The 17,407-nt window shown below is 44.0% G+C and overlaps 1 protein-coding gene across 5 annotated transcripts in view; it reads left to right on the top strand.

Moving 5' to 3' along the window:
• IFT140 (intraflagellar transport 140) overlaps positions 1-17,407 on the top strand; it is a 1,792,511-nt gene that overhangs the window by 625,597 nt on the left and 1,149,507 nt on the right. For all 5 annotated transcript variants that reach the window (XM_069210629.1, XM_069210628.1, XM_069210630.1 and 2 more), the window contains one exon: positions 4,858-4,949. In XM_069210629.1, coding sequence (XP_069066730.1) covers positions 4,858-4,949 — 92 coding nt within the window. The remainder of the gene's footprint in view (positions 1-4,857; positions 4,950-17,407) is intronic.

The raw sequence follows: 17,407 nt of genomic DNA, 5'->3' as shown, positions 1-17,407 counted from the left end.
TTATTAATCTGCAAATATTTTTTTATTTTGTAAGCAGTCCACTTGAGTAGTCGTTGTTCCCCCCCTCCCAGTGGTCCCAATACCGCAGGTTAAGAACCACTTCACTAGTGTATGAATCATGGTATACAATGTTTCATGTAATATGGATATAGCTGCAGTACTTTATGAGCTGGGAGTGTAAAATCCAAAATTTGCCCCTTGGTTGAATAGACAAAATGCTTTTCGGGGAGGTAGGTCCTGCTGTAGAGTTTGTCGGACATGTTACTCCACCACAAATGGGATCATATATCCTGTTCACTTTATTTCAAGTGCCATGGGATAATGCACTTGTAATAAGGCGGATTAGATATCTGTAACATTTGTGATGAAGTAACCCGTCCAACAAACAGTAAATCAAGCCCCTAATGACTTTGGATAAAAGAAGTCAGCATTGGAACAAGAGAGGTCAGATGAACAAAGAGATTTGGGGATATCTGGCGGATGGAAAAGAAGACACATTCATTCAGCTAGTCTGTCAGATGTGTTTCTTTTAAAGAAAATGTCTATGTTTTTTTTAACGTCATTCGGGTTGGTTTTACAGTAGTGATAATATGTACTTGTAGGTTTAGTGGAGATTAAGGTTTTCTGTTCCTAAACACCTGGCAGTTTTCCATTATGAGAATGTGGTCCTTAGGACCAATAGAGCCTCCCCCCCCCCCAAGGGTGTCATTGATTTTCACATAATCAGATTATTTCTCTTACCACATTCTTTTCAGGATCATTCCCTTCCAGCTGAAGACAGCCGTAGATCTGGCTTTCTGTTAATAAACTGTGAGCCTGTTCATACAGATTTGTTCATCGCAAAACAGTATGTTTCACTAGGAACAATTTCTTGTGTAGTACACGGTTACCAGAAACCAAATACATCCTCATTGTGTAAACCCAGGAACCATGCTAGTAGGGGTAAGACTGCTTTTATTGCTTTATTGATGAACATTTCCATAATTAAGATTTGTAACGGTAGTTCATGCATTGACAAGACACTATTATTTGGATTCAGGTTTCAGGGAAGCTGCTCAGGTAGGACTAGCTTTCTTGCTGAATCCCTTTGATTAGATCCCGAGTTTTCTTTCTCATTTACCACTTGATGTCCGCAATGGATTTACTATTATATTGCTCATGCTTATCAGTGAATATCCCCTGAAGGACACTTGAGAGTTGCTTTCCTGCAGTCCTAGTTCTCCTTCAGGGGGAATTTCTATTGAAATCATAAGCAGTACATTCTCCTTCTTGTTGGGGTAATAGAATTAATTGCAGAAGTGACAGAATCCTAAGTCTCAATTCTAAAACAACTGGGGCAACTGTCACTGACATGGCTTGATAGGACTGGTGGCGTTTACTTCCTTGAAGGAGTAGTGTCAGTTTTTCAGCCTCTTTAGTCTGCGGTGTAGCTAACTACATTGGCTTATTTTTCTCAATTTTCTTTTAAAAATAGTTTTGTGGATGACATTTTCATGTCACTATTCTTTATTTAGCAAGTTTTAATTTAGAGTTGTTAATGTTTAAGGAAACATAAATACAAAATTATCTAATATTGTCTTCAATAGTCTGTCAGATGTGTTTCTTTTAATAAGAAAATGTCTGTTTTTTTGTAACGTCATCCAGGTTTGCACACATGGGCAGAACAATTCAATGCTTAGGATTTTCTTGGAGATTTCCCTGAACGAGAACTACAACTGTAGGGAGGCATTTCTTTCTTTGTGGCAAAAGAGTATTATGCTAAAACTATGTGAGACTTAGATGGGAAGAATTGGAAGTTCCTGTAGAGCTGCTGGGGCTGGAAGAAGGGTAATCTGATGGGATCGGAGTGTTGTCTGTTGATAGCAGTATAATTCGACAACCTAGTCTAGAAGAAGAAGCAGGTACAAGTGAGTAGCATGGAGCTCAGTAACAACAAATTTGTGATGCTGATCTCCAGCTGGTGAATTTGCTGCAGTGAATTTGTTTTCTGTTCAGATTGTCTCCTCCTGATGGGAAAAGCTATATTGTGTGTAGAACCACTCAGTGCTTAATTTGTAAATAAAAGGTGCCGGTGCCCAAAGCCTTCCTCTAAAACATGCGGCTGCTGCAAGTAAATGTGGCTGCTGCAAGTAAATGTGCGAACACGGAATACTGGGACAGCGTAACCCTGAAGCCTTCTCAGGCTTCTTCAATCCATGTAAAGCCACTCCCTGCCCCTTCAGCTCACTCTTGCAGCTTTCTGCTTTCTCCCTTTGTGACGCTTTTCCATTTTTCCATTCCTCCGTCGGTCCCATATGTGTTTTTTGCTCGCAGTAACTGCTTGAGGCAGAAGAATAGGCCCCGGCCCTCAAAAATAAGTGCCGGTGCTCAGCACCGGAAACAACGAGCACAAATCAAGCACTGGAACCACTGATAGAAATATTTGTATGTTCAAAGTGTAATGTTGGCATGTTCAGACTAAAGTCTTTCCTTCTAAAGAATGTTAAAATGTTCAGAACATGGTCCCTTCTAATAAAAGGTTTGTTTTTAGATTGTAGTGCCCTCTGAAATAAGGGCATGCTCCTGAAATTAATGTCATCAAGCTGGAGTTCTTTTTGAGAGGAATGTAGTATGTTCAAGCACATGTTTGAATACAGTATCTTCTAATTGACTCTACACCATACTCAGAATGTGATTTCTCTTTGCAACATAGCTAGCATATTAAAACTGGAGCCTATATTAGTGTATCATTTCTGTGGTTCTTTCACGTAGAAATGATAATATGCAGTACTTGAAGCCCCTTCTAATAGAATTATCCTTGGATCCAGAATTTAGCAGGAGTGTGGACTTTTATAAACTATTTACTTATCCGAGGGATTAAATGGATCTAGTTACCCTGCATAAAAATTCATCTTGTCTCATTCCATACCAGTCTGTGAGTTGACACATTATTCCATTCTTCAGAGCTCTGATAATATCCTTTCCGGTTCTGCCAGGGCTCACGTTATGTCAGGCGTTGGGCTCTAGCAAGGCTTTGATTGTGCCACACTTCTGATTATACCCAATGCTGAATATATCAGAGTTCCATTTCTGTCAAACACTTGATTATTCACAGACACTCTTTCTGATTAGTCAGCTTTTCAATCACAGTAGGTCTTTGAATATGCTAACTCTTTTGTTATGCTGAAGTTCAAATTGTAGCGAAGCTCAGGATACACCATTTTTTCGAAATTTACCATTGCTTTCGTTTCGAAGGAAGCATCTTGTGAAATGCTTTGCCAAATTTACATTTAAGCATTCACTCGATTTCACAGTGTTACAGTAGATTCTATTTGTGGTTCAGTGCCTAGCTGCAGCCTGAAGATTGATGAAGCCACTCTGACAGGATTAATGCACTTTAGCACATTGTGTAATTTTCAGCCTACTGTACCTCAGTTCTTTGCGTGCCATAATTGTGAGCACATGTCTGAGTGAAAATGTTATGGGCCTGATCCTCAAAGCTATTTGCTGATTTCAGCTTAGATTACATGAGCAAAATTAGTTTTTTGCACTTATGAACAGATATACTTGCAAGAAAATCTTCATATTGGTCTTTCGCCAACTCCCTCTAACCCATTCCCACCCTGGAACAGGTTGAAAATTTACTCCTGGCATGTGAAGAAGTAAAACGACTTCCAGGATTAGAAGAGACCTCCATATCCAAAAACAAAAAAGTTGGGGTGTAGAGAAAAGAGTTTCTCCAAGAGGAAAATATTTTCTAACTGTAGTAAAAAAATAAAAAAAATAAAAAAAGACAGAAAAAGGTTTTAACAAGTGAATTTGCACCTTCTATGCGGGTTCTAACATGAAAAAATTAACGTGTATATTTGATTGTGTATATTTGATCATACCAAAATGGAATTCACAAACGTTTGCTACGAGTATGGTTTCCAGGTCTACTTCTGTGAACTCCTGAAAGTTTTGAATCTAAATTGATGCCAGATCCTAAAATAGAGGGTGCGCTTTTGTGGTTTTCCTAAAGAATGGGGCCCCTATTTTTTAATGTTGCCCATAATACTCCCCTAATTGTTTTATCACTAATTATCCATTGTTATTTTTAAAACATTTTGGCATCTATCATACCAACTGTATTGTTTTACACCATAGAGAAAAGGTATTTAGAATTATCCTTTAAAATTGAGCAATAATTTAGCAAAGCTGTCTGTGAGTTTGGTCCATTTTGTTCACAGTGCAAATGTTAGGTGGGTGCATTTTAAACTGAAAAGTATTGCCAGCCTCGCTTTCATTCCTTTTTGTGGATGATTTGCATACAAACAGTATTCCGGTGACGTTACAAATAGCCACTAATTGGTTAATTTTGTAAACTTATTTATTTTTTGTATTGGAATTACTGTCAGTAATGCAAGCCGAATGTACTGCCCACTGCACTTCGAGTGCCTACGCAAACATTCAAGACTTAGCCTTAATGAACCATATATATATATACACACACAGCTTTGAACATCGTGTACATCTGGATACATATCTTTCCCAACAACGAAAAAATCGTCTTTCCTACAACCATATTGCACACTTTAGGTTGGCACACAATGGGTTTGTGCTCAGGATTTAGTTTGCTAATCCAGCCAACAAAACAAACATTTATACTTGTTGTCCTTGATTCCAACCATTATTTCCTGTCAGGTGATATGGATTCCAAGCCCCTTATTTACGTTTTCCTAAAAAGAGTGTTTGCATTCTCAGGATTGTTTTGTCTGTTAAAAACTATTGGTTGCTCAATATTTAAATGGTGGATCTGAGAAACTCACTCTGCAGTCATTTATGTACTGTGATGGCTGCCTTTCATCCTTATCATGTTGTCTCCCTATGTTTACCTAGGCTCCTTCTCCTGTGAGTCTCCAGTCCTTGCTATGCACGAAGAAAACATTTACACAGTGGAGCCGAACCGGGTGCAGGTCCGCACTTTGCAGGTGAGATCTAGGAAAATAAAATAGGTGTGTCCTACCCTGTAGAATCAAATGTTTAGAATGTAAAAGATAAAGGCAAATTGGGTCAAAATATCTCTAATAACTCATCCCATCACTGTGTACCCGAGCAGGCTGTGCAAGCGGTAATTTCTTGTCAGTTGTTGTAGCATCTACTTCCACTTTGTACATAAATAGTCTGATTTCGCTGATGCCTTTTTATTAAGGAACAGCGTTATTAGCTTTTCTATCTTCCGAAAGACGGAATCATTCTCATCTATTGCAGCTCTCTGTTTATAAATAATACCTTCCTGTGCACACGTTTCAAACAAAGTTGCTCACTTCCATTTGGAGATGCATGAACACTTTTTTTCAAAATATTTTATTGATTTTTTTCATCAAGTACAACCTGTCTGAGGAGGATAACATTCGAATTATACGGATTTGGCATAGGGTAATTTGGTGCCTCAATATGCAACCACCACCGCACAATTTCAAGGATAAGCCACTTTTCTACCTTTTAATGATGAGATTGACTTCGACCATCCCAAAAAATGTACCCAATTAAATTAACAATGCCACAACTATAAAAACAAGCTGGGCCTGTACTAGACACCACAACGCATATTGAACGCTAGCGATCATTAGGATTATTGTACCAGCAGTGTCGCGGTGCTTTGGGGATACTGCATTTGGTGCAGTTTCCAAATATTTGTATACCTATTTTTATCACACATACATCTTACTTTGGGATCTCCAAGGGCGAATTACACTGCAGGCATGGCTACCCTTTGAGAGAATAATGGGGGGGTCTCCCAATACGGTTTCTCTAGTATTTGTTCGAGTCACAGGAGCCCTACTGGCATGTTAGTGCTTTTTCAAATTAATTGATAGGCCCAACCCATGCTATAAGTGCCCCGCCTCCCTCTGTGTTAGAATTTGGTTGTTTTTCTCCTACCCACTGATGAAATCTTGTAGGATCTCTTCCCAAGCAATGTAATGGATGACATCCGAGTTAGCCAGCAGTCTGTTGTCCAGCTTTAAGATGTGGACAAGGCTCTCTTCACCGAGGCTATGAATGAGCACACTTAATTTGTTTTTTCGTTTTCCGTGCATCAGCACTGTCAAGCCAATAAAGCAGCATGGTTTTCTTACTGAATTGTATCTCATGTTTTCTGCTTCTAGAGATTATTAGTTAAAGCATTTTAATGTGTCCCTTTTTGCATGTCATTCACTGACTGACCCACATGACAGACTAATGTGATTTCATGGCTGTCAGCATGTCACCATCGTCTACAACAAATGCAAAACATGTTTAAGTATTGTTGTTTGGGAGAGGAATGTGTTGATGGTACAGTACTGGGTGCCAATGTGAAGTTCACACCCTTTGATCATGCAGGTAAACAGCTGTGTTCTTGGGGTGCTATATGTATTTCCCCTAGAGGAGCCCTCTATGCCACTTGTAATGGATGACATCAGAGTTAGCAAGCAGTGCGCTGTCCAGATTCAAGTTGTGAAGACTGTCGAACTTCACACAAGACAACCACCTCTTCCCATCACTGAGCCTTCAAATGCATAGCAAGTTTACCAAAAGACCTGCTCCAGTCTAAAGGTAAACATACTCAACAATTTGTTGCCCAATCTGTCTGACTACTCTGCATCATCCCATGCTTAAGCATGAGACAGGTACGCGGCAACCTGTTTGATGCTTTCCTCCAAACTTCAAGAGCCCAAAATGCTTCCTGTTTATGCCACTGTTTGCATTACTACACATGTGTGTGTTGAAACATGTTGGCGGTAACAAGTGTGAGTCACTCCTCCTGACCTCAGATAAGGTAGCAAATCACTATTAAAACTCTCTACAAACACACCTTTGCAATTTCTCACAACGTAGAGCTTTACCTCATACTCAGTTATAATAAAAATCAGGCAGATATAAGGGTATCTCTCTTAAACTCCTAAAATTTGCTCATGTGTATGCAGCTTCATACTTGGAGCATCCCTCTGACACGTATTTACAATACCAAACCTCTTCCCATTTAGGACACTCTACTAAGCCATTCTAGCAGCCAAGAGAAACAAATGTAGTGTCTTTTTGCTCGATCTCTGGAAATCACTTAAGGGCTTCATCACATGTAGGAGCATTTAAAGCAGTGCTACAGTATAATAGAATAGTTACCATTTAGATCTGAGCTACCTTGGCTCCTGCTTTAACTTAGTATCTTGGTTTTGCCATTAACATGGATGCTGCATTGCTTATGGCTCATACCACCTTTGATTCTGTCAGAACTACTAAAGACCAACGCACCTTTACAAAGTTTCCAGTGGTTGTACACCTCAGAAAAGTATTCACCTTTTTTCAAACTGGATAGCTAGTGCCTTCCCTCCACTAACTACATCTGTTTAACACAGGGCTGCCCCTTTGAGTACAAAGTGTTGTTTTCCCATCTAAGGCTTCTCTATTTTCACTTTTCCCTAAACCTCACTTAAAAGAAGTTTCCTTCAAAATGAGGCACTGGTTTCAGCATTTTGGTAGCATTGTGACCTCCTTCAGTTGTCTTCACATGTGTTCGGGGATTTTCAGTGAAGGTTTTAGTTGAGACATTGTCTGGAGTGGAGAGCCAGCGCATCAAATGCTGCTGGTCGCACTTGTCTTCTTGGAGAATTGCAGGACTTTACTTGTCTAGATGATTTGTTGTGAATGTAATTTGGTCTCAAGAGCAAGGCTTATTGGACAGCAGTCTATCAGCCTAGCTCTGCAGTTTTCCATATCTGTGCCTGAGAACAGAGTTGTTTGGGTCCAAATGCACAAAACATGCAAGACATACTAACCTCAACCACCAGAGAGAATATTGAATTTTTATTACCTTTACAAGGATGCCAGAGTATCTCAGTTGTGGTATTTTCCAATCGTGAAATCTTTTAGAGGGTTTGACCACACAGGAGTCAAGCAAATCCTTTGGGCTGTTCTGCCTTTACATCTTACGTGTGTTTTTGTTATGATATCATTTTTTGGGTCTTCTCAGTAAAGGGGTTCTCATAGGTGAATTTGGTAGCCTTTCTGAGGTGCTTCTGTTGTGACATCTTTCATTTCTCTTTGTGCTGTTCTTTATACACTTCCAATTCTTAATTTTAGTTCTGTGTCTTCCTTTCCAACTTTCTAATTCCTGTTATTCTTCAACATCTTGAGAGATGAAGATGATTCTTGGTCTAATGATATTTTTAACTAAACTTACATGGTCTGATATTCAAATGAATGGAAAAAGAATGAAAATGCAAAAACAGCAAACATACAAAATGACTAGTGCTATCTTTTCACCTCACAATTAGGGTTGAACTACATAATGTATGTAGCTTTCAAAAGGTGTCTAAATCCTTACATAGTCTTTACTGTGTTGGCAATAACAAATAGTGTTTTTGAGCACTGTTGTTGCTAACATCTACTTCCACAACACTGTGAATGTGGTTACATATGTGGTGCACATTCCCGGTTTGTGCCATGGCACTCCTTTTTAAATAGGTGTGCTGTGTGCAAACAGGGAGAGAGCCCCGTATTACCATGAATGTGCTGCCTCCAGGGTAGCCGCAAACTCGGGCTGCCATGGAGGCAGTGCATTCAAGTGAGATACTGAGGGACTACTTCAAAGCTGCTCCCTATTTCACTAGTCATGCGGCCTGCCCGCACTTTTATGAGGATTAGTGATCCCCATGCAGGCAGAAGCAGTGAGTCACAGCACCTACCTGCAGAGGGATGGCTGTGGCAGGGTCCATGTGGACGTCTTTCATCACTCCAGAAGACAGCCTTTGGGAGGTGACCTGAGTGTGTGGCACCTTTTTGTGGTGCACTTTCAATGCGTCTCCTAAAGGCATGGTTGCCTCTTTGTAGGGAATATGGTGCGGACACAGAGGCAAAGTGATTTACTCATTTGCATTGGGAACACCCTCTAATGATAGCGCTGGCGCTACATGTTCACCAGCGCTATTTGTACAAGTGTTTGCGGCCCCTTCTGTAATGCCAAAGTGCCCCAGGGTTGCACAAAGGGGGCACAGATAGCCGTTGCGCCCCAGGACACTTCTGTAATACACCCCTGGAACTCATAATTCATAATAATCATGCAACTTGTGCAGGAGCAGCCATTCAACTGTGGAATTCTTTGCCAATTTGGCAGTGGGTTGACTGTCAGATTAGTATTAGGCCACAACTACTTCTAGGCTTGGGTCCTGCTTCTGGGAGCCCCAGGTTCTCTCTGAAGTAAGCTAAAAAAGTGGAAGATAATATTTTTAAATATATTTGCCTTTTGGATCGGGGACCATCTGCTCCTTTTCTTCTTTCAGCCCAGTGTATTACTCTGGTGAAGAATGCTGGACACAGATGTGCTTTCCAACACTTCTTCATATGCTTCACTTAAAATGCCTCTTGCATTAATTAAGTAAAAATCTCTTCATATCTGAATTCAGTGCAACTCTAAGTATAACACTATCTGTGGAGGAAGCAGCATGCACAGAGGGTGTTTGCACAACTTTTGCGCATTGCTTGCTTCATCCTAGTATCTGTCATAGCAGCACTAAAGAAGGCACCAGTGAGGATACAAGCTTTGCCACTACTCACATCCTGTCCCTGTACAGGCTGGGCAGGAACTGGTGCATGCAGCCCAAACCAAGATTGCCACTCCCTGGGAAATGGGAAGATTTCTCTACTCTGTCCCCCATTGAGTTCCCCCATTCACACCCCCCTGTCACCACTTGAGCAGAAGGGACACCATGGCTTTTAGACTGTGCAAAAAAGCCATCAAGCTTCTCAGGAGTATCTGTGGAGTAGCACAAGATCCTGCTGATGAACCAGCATGCTGCCACAACAGGCCCACTGTAGAAAGGTCCCTCAGTTCTTTGCAGGACCAACCTAAATTAGGGAACATCCAGGCCATATGCTGAGTCCAGACAGGGCTGGTTCACTCCATTCCCAAGACCCTAAACAGTGCCTGCATCCATCCTACCAGACGCCATAGCTTACTGAAGGATCCTCCACAAAAGCCTCCCAATTCCCCCCACCTTCCTGCAGTGGCCAAGATATATGCAGGTATGTGAGGTGAAGGACCATATAAAGCAGGGTGGCTCACACGTTTGGGGACCTCATCACATTTAGAAATACTTACCAAAGGATGGACTGAGGATGTGGGATCCAACATTGAGCCACCATATTAAGTCCACAGTTTGAAATGGCACAACTTGGGCATCTGTGGGTCCGTCCTCAAAATAAGGACAGCATTGCTCAGAAACAAGATCAACCACATCTGAAACAGACATGCTTCTGCGAAACTGCCTGGACAATGAACAGCATCATGCAGCCCACTGGAACAATTGGACAAAGTGACCAAGACAGAATCCTGCAGACAGACCAACAAGTAACAAGCCACCAGAGGCAAACCTGCAAGGCAAGCACTACAACAGAGCCAGATCTCATGGACGGGGCACCAGGATATGAACCAATGATCCAATGAATGTAGTCAAATTTGCTGCCACAGAGTTACTAATATATGGGAGGACACCCAATACCTGTGTGAAGGCTTTGCCAAGCCAAACTCAATGTTACATCATGCTTTAACATCCTCAGCAAAAGACTAGAAGACCAGGATCATAGCAGGGCAAGAAGGCAACAGAACAAACATACAGGCAAAAGAATCAAGATGGAACCCCGGTCACAAAAGAACCTTAGTGAACCCACAGCTTGTGGGGAAAACCAACCAAAAGGCATGCAGGAACCTGAAGTTACCAGGATGGTAGCAGCTACTGAATAAACAATGAGAACTGGCTTGATGGGGAATGTATCCACAATGCAGAGTACAGCAGCACCAAACTTGGGGACGTGAATGCTGACTCAATAGACCGTGACTTAGAAGGCACCCTAATGAAGCAAAAGACTATGTGGAAACAACCCAAAGTGATTCAAAGTGAAACAACATTTAGAAAGTAAAAAAATAAATAGCCAAACTACATTTCTCATAAAATCCAGGAAAGAGGACAGAAATCATGTGACACTAGTAACCAATAAAACAGTCTCTCAGTCGTCTTAGGGCCTCTAGGCATCTTCTCTTGATGCAAATGTACAGGAATCAAGCATAAATCTGATTCCCACAAGGCTAATCCAGTCTTGGAAAGGGCTTGCGATGCAAAGAATAGTGCATTGATGGTTTGTTATAAAATATACTCTGAGCCTTTGCTAATGCATCCCAGCATTGATGACAAAACAATTCATAGAAAGAGCAACCGAAGCAGAGTTATCATGATTAAATCAGCAAACATTGTATCAGAATGCTGACAATTATAATCAGACAAAAAAACAGAATACTCAAAACTAATCCAGTGCCAAAAACTACAATACCAAATAAAACAATGTTCTGTGGCCTTCTTAGAATTGAGAATGTCCTTCACAATGGGAAGAAAATTCCTCCTGTTTTATAATTAAATGAAAACATTGTGCTATTTCAAATATTGGGAGACCAACATAAACCTGACCAGTATGCCATTTTTAAAATATGCACACCAAAAAAAAAAAAATCAGTTCTAGCTTCCTGCATTATCCATATGACCTTCATCTCAAAATACTTAGTAAGCAACAAACAAAAGGTGGATTGAGGCGACCTTGCTTCATCTCCCTCAAGTATTATACAACACATAACTTTGGATGCCATGGGAAGCCAAGATTAAAATCTGATGTCAAAATGGTCTTTACCGTGCTTAGTATGTGAAACCTACTCCTTCCAGTAGAGGCTCTGCTTGCTAAATACAAAGTCTTCAGGTCCTATACCCCTTTCCTAGGTAATAGACATAAGCATCATTAATTTTGCCAACTGAACATTTCTGGAAGGGTTCCCATTATCAGACCACTGCTGAAGAAATCTGAGAACCTCGTTCACAACCCATATGCATCAGGGCTTCCAACTCATACTTATTTTTATTTTTTGTAAACTTTGTATATTTTTTGATAAAAACTACAAAGAAAATACCTCTAGGTCAAAACATCACCCCATCATATGACCCGTCTTGCAGACCAAAGCAGCTAGAGGCGACCACGCCAAACACATCCCATCCCAACCCCTTTCCACCCAGTGCTCGCCTCCTTCCGCCTTGTAGGTTTAAACATCTTAATACCTCTCTGCACCCAGCTGTCAGTGGGGTGTTCCTCCTACTGGACTACTGTCAACATGCCCAAGCCCAGTCAAAGTGTCTGACGTAATCATGTTCACCAGCCTAAATGCCTTACTGTGCTTGAAATTGTAAGGGGAAATTAATTATTTCTTTGACAACCACTGAAAATGCATTGTGACTCCTTTCCACACGTGTGGGAGCAGATTCTCAAACAAAGAAGGACATCGCCCTCAAAATCCCTGAGCTATTCCATCTAAAGGTGTGTAAAATTACGTAATTTGTTTTTAAAAGTTCATGAAGAGTTCGCAAAATTATGATTTTAGAGGGAAATCTAGCATTACTGTATAATGGACCACTTTTTTTTTTTTACCAAGAATGTATCTAAGATGTGTGGTCAAACATTAGAGGGCTGTTGTTAGCCGAAAAGAACATATATGAACTTTCGTACCTGGTTGTCGCACTTAAATTTCAGGAACATACAGCATGGTTTCTGATGGATACAAACTACCTGTGGATTCCTCACCTTATAAATGAATTCATCCTTGCGCCAGCATCCGATGGGAAGTTCTCTTCCTAGCTCTCCAGGTCGACGAGGACGTCACAATTGCACAGCTCCACGCGACTCCGTCTGACGTCACCGTGCCAATAAGAGGTCCTCGTCAGCGTGCTGACGTCAGTTTCCTTTTTTCCGTGCCTTCAACGCCAACTTTTTTTTCCTGGCTCGTTGAATAGTCTGTATCTTTGGTTGTTACAATGTCACTCCCGAGAAAATCGGGTTTCAAGCCTTGTAGTGAATGTGGCGGTAGGATGTTGCTCACGGATCCGCACAAGAACTGCCTTTGGTGTCTTAGCTCTGAGTACGATGTCGAGGGGTGTGGTTCGTGCCAGAGTATGAATCCTAAAGCACTTAAGGAAAGAGAGGCCAAGCTTTTCTTAGCAAAGGCTAAGAAGAAGGACCACAAGGACCTCTTCCAGGAGGCATAAGAAGAGGCATCGGCATGACTCGCGGCGCTGTCATGGTTTACGGCGCCGATCGACATGGAGCCGATCGAGTTTGAGGTCTCCATCAACTCGACGTCGAAGTAGTATCTCCGACGCCTTCAGTCTGAGGTGGCTCCTCATAGCTCTCAGTTTTCTCCGACGCCACAAGAGCCTGATGTGCAGCAGCGTTATCCTGCACTCGCGGAAGCGGATCCGGTGTCATTTTTAAATGCCATGTATGCGGTTTTCAAGGCTATGGCCCCTGTTGGTGCACTGGCGGGTCCCATGGGGCCATTAGCTTTTTCTTTGGGCTCCCCGGCCCCATCTCAGACGAAGCCGTTTATGCCGTTCTGCCCGGTTGAGGGTACCGGGTCGATGTCGATGATGTCTCCTCGAGGTATGGCGTCCCCATCTAGATCCGTGGCACCATTGCCATCTCAGCGTCAGCCGATGCGCTCCCCTGGACAGCCGGCTCCATTACCTGTGTGCCAGCCGACTCCGAAGGAAGTGCCGTTGGAGTCTGTGTCGGCGCCGGGTCCATGCATCTTCTTCTGTGCCTGGTCGGGATTCGGTGTCAATGGAGTCGATGTCGACGCCGAGGTTAGATCCCGCTTGAGATCTCGGAGAAAGGCCTTGCATCTTCTTGAAGAAGAAGAATACCGACAACTGGAAGAGGGTGAGCTTATGGAGCCTTCGGAGGAATTCCAAGGATTGGGGTCGGCCAGTGGATTGGATACTTCCCCTGAATGGGACATTTCATCTCCGGGGGAGTTTACGGAGGAGGCAGCGTCATTCCACTCGGTCATTAGAAAGGCAGCGTACTATTTAGACCTGCCTTTATCTGCAGCAGAGGTAAAGACAAATCTGCTGACTGAGGTGCTGCTTCCTTCTACATCCTCAGCTGATCCTTTGCTCCCCTTCAACAAGGCATTGTTGGAGCCTATTATGGACTTGTGGAGGAAGCCAGTTTCGGCTCCAGCTGTTAATAGAGCGATGGCAAGGAGACAGGGGGCACCCGAGGATCCTGGGTTCCCCTCACGTCATCCAACCCCGGAGAGCTTAGTGGTTCAAGCGTCTTGCTCCACAAAGTCTGATCCTGGTTCGTTCCCTGCGGCTCCGTCTGATAGGGAGTCCAAACTAATGGAGCAGTCTTCAAAAAAGATCTTTTAGTCTTGCAGCATGGCGCTTAAGGCTGTGAACACTACCTGTGTGCTGGGCAGGATTCAGCCAAGGCTATGGTCTGGGATCTGCCACAGGAGGCGCAGAAGCTTTTTGGAACACTCTTTTTGGATGTGCAGGCTGCGGCACAACAGATTATACAATCTGGCCTTGATACCTCACACTCTGTTGCTAGGGCGATGGGGTCATCTGTTGCTACAAGGAGGCATGCGTGGCTGAGGTCCACTGGATTCTCCTCGGACTTACAGACCACCTTACTTGACTTGCCCTTCGATGGTGAACGGCTGTTTGGAGAGAAAGCTGACTCTGCCCTCGAACGTTTTAAGGAGAGCCAAGCGTCTGGAAAGTCCTTAGGTTTACAAGCTACCCCTGCTGCTCCGTATAGGTCTTTTCGCAGATTCAAAGGGTTTGGTAGTGGGGAGGTTTGCCCGGTTGAGGTTACCGGGTCGATGTCGATGATGTCTCCTCGAGGTATGGCGTCCCCATCTAGATCCGTGGCACCATTGCCATCTCAGCGTCAGCCGATGCGCTCCCCTGGACAGCCGGCTCCATTACCTGTGTGCCAGCCGACTCCGAAGGAAGTGCCGTTGGAGTCTGTGTCGGCGCCGGATCCATGCATCTTCTTCTGTGCCTGGTCGGGATTCGGTGTCAATGGAGTCGATGTCGACGGCGAGGTTAGATCCCGCTTGAGATCTCAGAGAAAGGCCTTGCATCTTCTTGAAGAAGAAGAATACCGACAACTGGAAGAGGGTGAGCTTATGGAGCCTTCGGAGGAATTCCAAGGATTGGGGTTGGCCAGTGGATTGGATACTTCCCCTGAATGGGACATTTCATCTCCGGGGGAGTTTACGGAGGAGGCAGCATCATTCCACTCGGTCATTAGAAAGGCAGTGTACTATTTAGACCTGCCTTTATCTGCAGCAGAGGTAAAGACAAATCTGCTGACTGAGGTGCTGCTTCCTTCTACATCCTCAGCTGATCCTTTGCTCCCCTTCAACAAGGCATTGTTGGAGCCTATTATGGACTTGTGGAGGAAGCCAGTTTCGGCTCCAACTGTTAATAGAGCGATGGCAAGGAGACAGGGGGCACCGAGGATCCTGGGTTCCCCTCACGTCATCCAACCCCGGAGAGCTTAGTGGTTCAAGCGTCTTGCTCCACAAAGTCTGATCCTGGTTCGTTCCCTGTGGCTCCGTCTGATAGGGAGTCTAAACTAATGGAGCAGTCTTCAAAAAAGATCTTTTAGTCTTGCAGCATGGCGCTTAAGGCTGTGAACGCTACCTGTGTGCTGGGCAGGATTCAGCCAAGGCTATGGTCGGGGGTCTGCCACAGGAGGCGCAGAAGCTTTTTGGAACACTCTTTTTGGATGTGCAGGCTGCGGCACAACAGATTATACAATCTGGCCTTGATACCACATACTCGGTTGCTAGGGCGATGGGGTCATCTGTTGCTACAAGGAGGCATGCGTGGCTGAGGTCCACTGGATTCTCCTCGGACGTACAGACCACCTTACTTGACTTGCCCTTTGATGGTGAACGGCTGTTTGGAGAGAAAGCTGACTCTGCCCTCGAACGTTTTAAGGAGAGCCAAGCGTCTGGAAAGTCCTTAGGTTTACAAGCTACCCCTGCTGCTCCGTATAGGTCTTTTCGCAGATTCAAAGGGTTTGGTAGTGGGGAGGTTTTTCGGAGGTCCCAGTACTCGGCCCAACAGCCTGCCAATCCATCTTATCGACCCTTTAGAGGGTGTGGTAGGGCTAGAGCTAGAGGGGCAGTCCAGCAACACCCTTCTTCTTCATCCTCTTCCTCTGGTGGACAACAGCAAGGAAGGCAGCCCTAGCTTTCCCCACTTTATCGAACATGTCTCTCCTGTAGGGGGAAGGCTTCATCTTTTTCTCCGCAAGTGGGAGTTGATAACAGCAGACTCCTGGGTGTTGGATATTGTGGAAAAAGGATATGCTCTCCCCTTTCAGTAGTTCCTGCCTCCCTTCCCCCCCGTCCCTCGTTTTGTTCGGAGGACCATCTTCTATTGTTGCAACAGGAGGTTCTGACCATGTTATCAAAGGGTGCGAAAGAGTTGGTTCCGGAGCAGGAAAGGGGTCAGGGTTGTTATTCACGATATTTCCTGATCCCCAAGAAGGACGGTCGTCTGAGGCCAATCCTAGACCTGAGGATTTTGAATTGGTTCCTCAAGCAAGAGAAATTCAAAATGCTGACTCTGGCACAGGTACTTCTGGCGTTGAACAAGGAGGATTGGATGGTGTCTGTCAACTTGCAGGATGCGTACTTTCACATCCCTATACTCAATTCGCACAGGAAGTATCTCCGGTTTTTGGTGGGGTCGCAACACTACCAGTTTGCGGTCCTCCGTTTGGGCTTACTTTAGCACCTCGAGTCTTCACAAAGGTAATGTAGGTGGTTGCAGCACATCTCAGGCGGAAAGGAATAGCGGTATTCCCCTACCAGGACGATTGGTTGATCAAAGCCAAGTCTCCAGAGTTGGTGCTGCATCACCTGCAGGTGACAACCCAGTTGTTGTTCGACCTAGGGTTTTTAGTAAACGTGCCCAAGTCTCACCTGGAGCCCTCTCAACACCTCCTGTTCATAGGGTACAACATTGTATTAGGCCTACCCTCTGGCTCAGCGGATTCGGGACATTTTGGCGCTTCTTCCAATGTTTCGAAATGGAGTGGTTGTTCCGGTCCTCAAGGTCTTACGCCTGCTTGATCTGTTTGCTTCTTGCATTCTGTTGGTCACTCATGCTCGCTGGCATATGAGGGCTCTTCAGTGGTGCCTCCGCAGGCAGTGGTTTCAGCACAAAGGGGATCTCGAGGATTCGATAAGGATCTCCAGGGACACTGCAGCGGATCTCCAATGGTGGGCAGTGTACGGCAACCTTTCCCAAGGAAGGCCGTTCTCACTACCACCCCCAGTGGCCACAATTGTTACGGATGCCTCCACTCTAGGGTGGGGTGCTCATCTGGGGGATCTCGAGGGAACGGGTCATTGGTCTCCGGTGGAACAGATGTTTCATATCAATCTGTTGGAACTGCGGGGGATACGTCTGGCTCTCAAGGCCTTCCTCCCTTCCCTTCGCGGTTGGTCAGTTCAAGTCCTCGCGGACAACACTACTGCAATGTGGTACGTAAACAAGCAGGGAGGAGT

This window comes from Pleurodeles waltl, chromosome 10 (genome assembly GCF_031143425.1).
Source record: "Pleurodeles waltl isolate 20211129_DDA chromosome 10, aPleWal1.hap1.20221129, whole genome shotgun sequence".
Taxonomy (NCBI): domain Eukaryota; kingdom Metazoa; phylum Chordata; class Amphibia; order Caudata; family Salamandridae; genus Pleurodeles; species Pleurodeles waltl.
Note: the sequence above shows the minus strand (reverse complement) of the source record. Positions and strands in the feature narration are given on the sequence as shown.